At 46.2% G+C, this 5468-nt stretch overlaps 1 protein-coding gene across 1 annotated transcript; it reads right to left on the reverse strand.

Annotated features, from left to right (window-relative positions):
* Positions 1–892: 892 nt before the first annotated feature.
* RFK (riboflavin kinase) lies at positions 893–5211 on the reverse strand. The gene is made up of 4 exons (XM_049634116.1): positions 4841–5211; positions 3815–3966; positions 2159–2261; positions 893–1159 (listed from the first exon to the last, which is right to left on the reverse strand). The coding sequence occupies exons 1-4, from the start codon at positions 4920–4922 to the stop codon at positions 1029–1031; spliced, it is 468 nt and encodes a 155-aa protein (XP_049490073.1). The 5' UTR covers positions 4923–5211; the 3' UTR covers positions 893–1028.
* Positions 5212–5468: the final 257 nt, after the last annotated feature.

The following is a 5468-nucleotide window of genomic DNA, read 5'->3' on the forward strand; positions in this document are numbered from 1 at the left end:
TTCTTCAAGAAACTGGTATATACAAATCATCCACTGTGAGCTCACCCTAAACATGAGGAAACCTAAGCATGAAGTTCTGGGCATTTTTTTCCCTACAATGCAATACAGCTTTGCACTTAGTCACTGTTCACGGGGCGAAGGGATGGAATGATATAGGCGCCATCTTTTGTCCAAGTGTATAGCTGTAGAACATTCTAAATGGAATAGGGAAAAAAAAATAAATAAATAACCCTGACATTGACAACTGTTTCGAGGAAGACAGAACCAAAATCAAGAAAAACATTGAACATCGACTCTAAAAAGGACAAATGTTATACCACACAGACATGCAACATAGAGATTTAGAAAAACACTCATTTTACTGCTCTAGGAGACAGATGATAGGAAGAGGAAGTCTAGACCAATTGGAACTGAGTCAGCTGTAACAAAAACGGAACACAGGACAATGATTTGACCTCATAGAGGAAATGACTAACTACAGTGAAACCCCACATGTCTATTTGTAATATATTAACATACAAGATATCAAAAATATAAAGTATGGATTTTCCCCCTTCGGTTTATAATAAACTCTCAAAGCTCTGGTGAATACACTTCTTTATAAGCCTTCTCTAGTTAGCAGCACATCCTACACAGATACATACATGCTACTTTTTACCATGAGAATTATAGTCCTCATCTCAAAACCAGTGACTTGCCTTTTTACCCATAATTATATACATTTCATTCCCATTATAAGACACTTAAGACCTGTCTAGTGGTACATTTCAAATGACATATCGCATAAAAAAGAAGCTTGATTTTTTTTTTTTTTTTAAAGAAGCTTGATTTTTAAAACAAATCATTTTAGTACTATAGCATGATGCGTGGAATTTGAACAGTTGAAGCATAATGTGGTAAGTACATCGTACTGTTTAATTCACAGCCGTAGGAAATGTCTGATTTTTAAAATATAACAACTGAGGAGTTATGAGTAGTGAGATACGAGAACACAGTGAATGAATAAATAAGGGTAAGATGATTTTTCATCAGTGGCCATTCATTATTTTGCTTTTAGGAACCCGGAAGAAAGTATCTTCTTTCAATTTCAAATGTTCTGGTAAATCTAGTCGTTTCTTGGCTTCCTCGATATCACCTTGAATTGCTGAAATAAGGGACTCTGTAGAGAGAACACAGCAGGCAGACGATGAGAAACTGCCGCTCTACTCTCTCTACTCGTTCAGACTCTCCCAAAAGCTCACAGGCTGGCAGCGCCTTTAGCACAGGGGAGACGCCCAGTAAATGTTTGTCCCGTCCCTTCTTCCGGACTGAGACTGACGTAAACACCAATGGTACACAAAAGATGTCCCTCTTCTCCTGGCAATTTCTCAGAGAAAGGCATTAGCAAAAAGTGTGTCACGAGTACCAAATGGAAGGCACATTCACGATCAAGCCTCTTCAGCATTTACATTTGTAAAAGACCCTCTCCAACAGAATCAAAGCGACCACACTACGCTGACAAACTTGATGCTCTATGTTTCAAATATTGACTTAGTTTGTTACACTTCAAGCGCCGCAAGGCATCTTTATTCACGACAGCGTTCTCTCTTGTTCCTTGAAATATGAAAAGGGAATAGAGATTTCACTAACTTCCTACTGTTGGGAGAGAAGCAGCCAGCCTACTGATACTGATAAGAAGCATCACATACTTATGTGACCCTGGGCAAACTATTTAACCCTCCTCTGCCGATCTCCTCACCTGTGAAATGGGCAAAATAATTCCTCATGTTATGGCGGGGGCAAGTGACTTGATTCATGTAAGGCACTTACAGTGCCTGGCATATACTAAATGCTCAAATACCGGGGCGCCTGGGTGGCTCGGTCGGTTGAGCGTCCGACTTCGGCTCGGGTCACGATCTCGCGGTCCGTGAGTTCGAGCCCCGCGTCGGGCTCTGGGCCGATGGCTCGGAGCCTGGAGCCTGCTTCCGATTCTGTGTCTCCCTCTCTCTCTGCCCCTCCCCCGTTCATGCTCTGTCTCTCTCTGTCTCAAAAATAAATAAACGTTAAAAAAAAAAAAGAATCTAAATGCTCAAATACCTTCTCTCCTGCCATGCTGTTACTAGCAGAAGCATTAGAAGTGGCTGCAGTAATTCCTAAGAAGACCTAAAGGGAACTTTACCTAAAGAATCGAAGTTCTTCTCAGGTCTGAGGTAGCCAACGATGGCCACATTGAGGATTTCCCCATAGAAGTCCTCTTCGAAGGTATGCATGATATGAGTTTCCTATAGTTAAGAAATATCAAAAAGATTACCATCAGATCACAGAATACCTGAAATTTGAAATATTACCTTCACATTTACAGTGGGGGTCATTTAAATGAAACCACGAACGCTTGCTAAATTTTTAAAGTCAGGTTAAAATCTAAGTGTAGTTTTCCTCCCGAATGCTTCCATCAGTCCTGTTCCTGCTCCTGACCTTACATGTAAACACTGTATCTGAGTAAGGCAGATGTTATACCACAAATATTGAGCACAATGCTAAGCAGTTCTGGGCCATCTCTACCGTTTTTACCAGTACTTAGTCCTGTGGTTTTCCAACTGTGACACGCTTCTATAAACTCTTCAAGGATGCTGAAATTTATACCAACTCTGTTTCTGCCATGCGCCTGAGCTGACCAAGACTCAGCCCTATCTCGCAGATTAAGCTGTTAAGTGGTAGGGGTACTGTGAACAGAGCAGAAGGGTATGCCCTTAAGGTAGTTTAAGAGGAAAGAAAAAAAAGCGTCACCTCGCAATTTTATCAGAAAGCACCATTTGTGTAGTAAGCAGCTCTATCTTAGCAGGATAAGCAAGTAATTAAAAAGTGAATGAACTATATTAATTGTGGCAAGCTCAATTTTATAAAACATGCTCTTAAGTAATTCACTTAAAAAAAATTTTTTAAATGTTTTCTTATTTCTGAGAGACAGAGAGCACAGAGCATGAGCAGGGGAGGGGCAGAGAGAGAGGGAGACACAGAACCCAAAGCAGGCTCCAGGATCCGAGCTGTCAGCACAGAGCCGACAAAGGGCTCAGACTCACAAACCATGAGATGACGATCTGAACCGAAGTCGGACACTTAATCGACTGAGCCACCCAGGCGTCCCATAAGTAATTCACTTTTATCTCCAGTGAGGATAAGTCCATGGGCAGCTATAAAAATTAATATTGCCATTTTGGCTTGAAACCCTACTTTTTATTTTCTACAGGACTTGAAAGACAAATGCACCAAAATTCGTAACTTTAGAATGTTAAAGGCAATCCTCGCGGTAACTGCACAGAAAATAGTTATGTCAAGTACACAAAAGGAAATAAGGTAATCAAAATTTGTCACTGCAAAAAAAAAAAAAAAAAAAAAATTAAAAAACAAAAGGCAGCAGTGGAAGAAATATCAAAAAGGCTGTAAGGCATTTAGAAAACAGCAAAATAGCAGAAGTCCCTCCTCAGCAGTCATTAGCTTACATGTAAATGGATTAAACTCTCCAAAGAAAAGGCAGAGATTAACAGAACGATTAAAAAGCACAATCCAATTATACCCCCCCCCCCCTTTTTAGAAGAGATCATTTTCTTTAAGAGATTCGCTTTGGATCCAAAGACACGATACACTGAAAGGAGGACAAGCTCTTCCATTCAAACAGTAACTAAACACTTGAAAATCCTTCAAGAACGCTGCCAGAAAGCCTAGTCATTTGGACTATGCTGTGAGCACCACTGGGGAGTTCTACATGCATCTGCTACCGAATATTACCTTAAATCATTATCCCATTTCCAGTTACAGACCTAGATAGAACTCTTACCATGGACTTTTTTGTATTTTTGTAGTACGGGTTCCATCCTATGCTCACCACCATCTTATGAACATCTCCACTGCCAACACTGGCCCAACCATAATAAATGCCAGTGGATACATCAGCTGGGAGATTGTCAACTACTTGTTCCGGAAAGTTAGCTAAATAACAGAAACAAATAGTATGAGTGTTAACAGCGTCATAGTAAATCTTTACAAAAATCGCAGGCAAGGAAGCATAGTCTAAATCATTAGGCTCACCAGAGTCCCAGGACCCTGCCCTGCCTATACTTATCAATCCCACCCTCCTTCGATAGTCTGGCTCAGGTTTTTCTTTCTCATCTCCATGTGGATAGGTTAAGAACAATTAAGTGTACAAACATCTCCAAAAAAACACATACTCTTGAGGCAGAAGAAAACGGGTGCACGAACAGCTGGGGTTTTTAGACCCGGGCTTTCTTAAGGAGGTTCGGAATCTCTTGAAATGATTCTTATTCTCCAAATATGGGCGCCTACGTCCCAAGCTCAACAACCCAGGGTAACCGTGGTATGTGTTTTTCAGGATGAATTACACATGATCAGGTCCTGCCTACTGAAACGAATGTAGACAGACCAAAAAGGAGATCTGATTCTCATCCAATTACTAGCAAGACATTTAAAGAGAACAAAAAACCTTGCAGTTGGCTTGGCAATCTAACCAGCCTGGTTCACGTTACGTTTTCTAACGGGGAAGCCGCGTGCCAGGCCTGGCAGCTCTAGCTCGGTTGGATAGGGAGGCGGGAAAGAGGGGTCCCGAAACTCCGCTCGCCTTTCTGCCCTCACCACCCCTCCGGCCCAGTTCCTCGGTGAGCTCGGAGCCAGGGACAGGAACGAGCTTCCTCAACCCGCCTCAACAAAGCAGAAACCAGGCGGAGCGGAGGGCGTCGCCTCTGCCCTCGGCCCCAAGTTCCCCGTCTGACGTCCCCGCTCCCGCCTGACCCAACCCCGCGAGTCGGAGGGGTGCCCCAGAGGGGGGCCCGCGACCGTCCGCGCTCACCTGTAGGGATGCCCAGCTGCTTGGAGCCACGGCCGAAGCCCCGCACCACCTGGCCGCGGCAGAAATACGGCAGGTGCCTCATGACGCCGTCCGCTCGGGCCGCGGGCTGCGACCGGGGTCGCGGGTCCGGCGAAGCCGCCGTCGAAGCGGTGCCTGGATCTCCCGGACCAGCCGGGGGACGCAAGCGGGAGCTCGGCCGGCCGGCCGGCCGGGAGGGCGGGCGCGCTACGAGCTTGGCGGCGCGGACGACACGCCGCAGTGAGTCCGTCACGCCGCCGACCCAACAGGAGCCGCCGAGCGACCCAGAGCTCGCGTCTCCGCCCCGGGAGCTGCGGCGGCGGCGGGTACCCTTGCGGGAGGCGGGAGGGTCAGCGTGGGAGGGCCCGAACCCGCCCAGCGCCGCGAGCCTGCGCACACTTCCTCAGCTAAACGCCTCACAGCCCTCTCGGCTTCCGTAGCCCCGCCCCCGCGCGGGCCCGCCCCCAGCCTCGGCCCTGGAGCCACCGCCCCGCCCCTCCTTGGCCTCTCCCGCCCCTGGCGGTGGAAAGTGTGGCTGGAATCGTTCTCGTCTTGCGGGCTGTGAGAGCACCGGTCTCCGACAGCCCTACGTGTTTCTGTTCCCTTCCAC

Source organism: Panthera uncia, chromosome D4 (assembly GCF_023721935.1).
Source record: "Panthera uncia isolate 11264 chromosome D4, Puncia_PCG_1.0, whole genome shotgun sequence".
NCBI lineage: Eukaryota > Metazoa > Chordata > Mammalia > Carnivora > Felidae > Panthera > Panthera uncia.

What these genes read in the sequence shown, in the direction of transcription:
- RFK (XM_049634116.1), bottom strand. Translation starts at nt 4,922, where the DNA reads ATGAGGCACCTGCCGTATTTCTGCCGCGGCCAGGTGGTGCGGGGCTTC. An exon ending in GCAGCTGGGCATCCCTACAG is followed by an intron (nt 3,967 to 4,840) that starts GTGAGCGCGGAC and finishes TCTGTTATTTAG; the next exon opens with CTAACTTTCCGGAACAAGTA. An exon ending in GAAGAACTTCGATTCTTTAG is followed by an intron (nt 1,160 to 2,158) that starts GTAAAGTTCCCT and finishes TTCTCTCTACAG; the next exon opens with AGTCCCTTATTTCAGCAATT.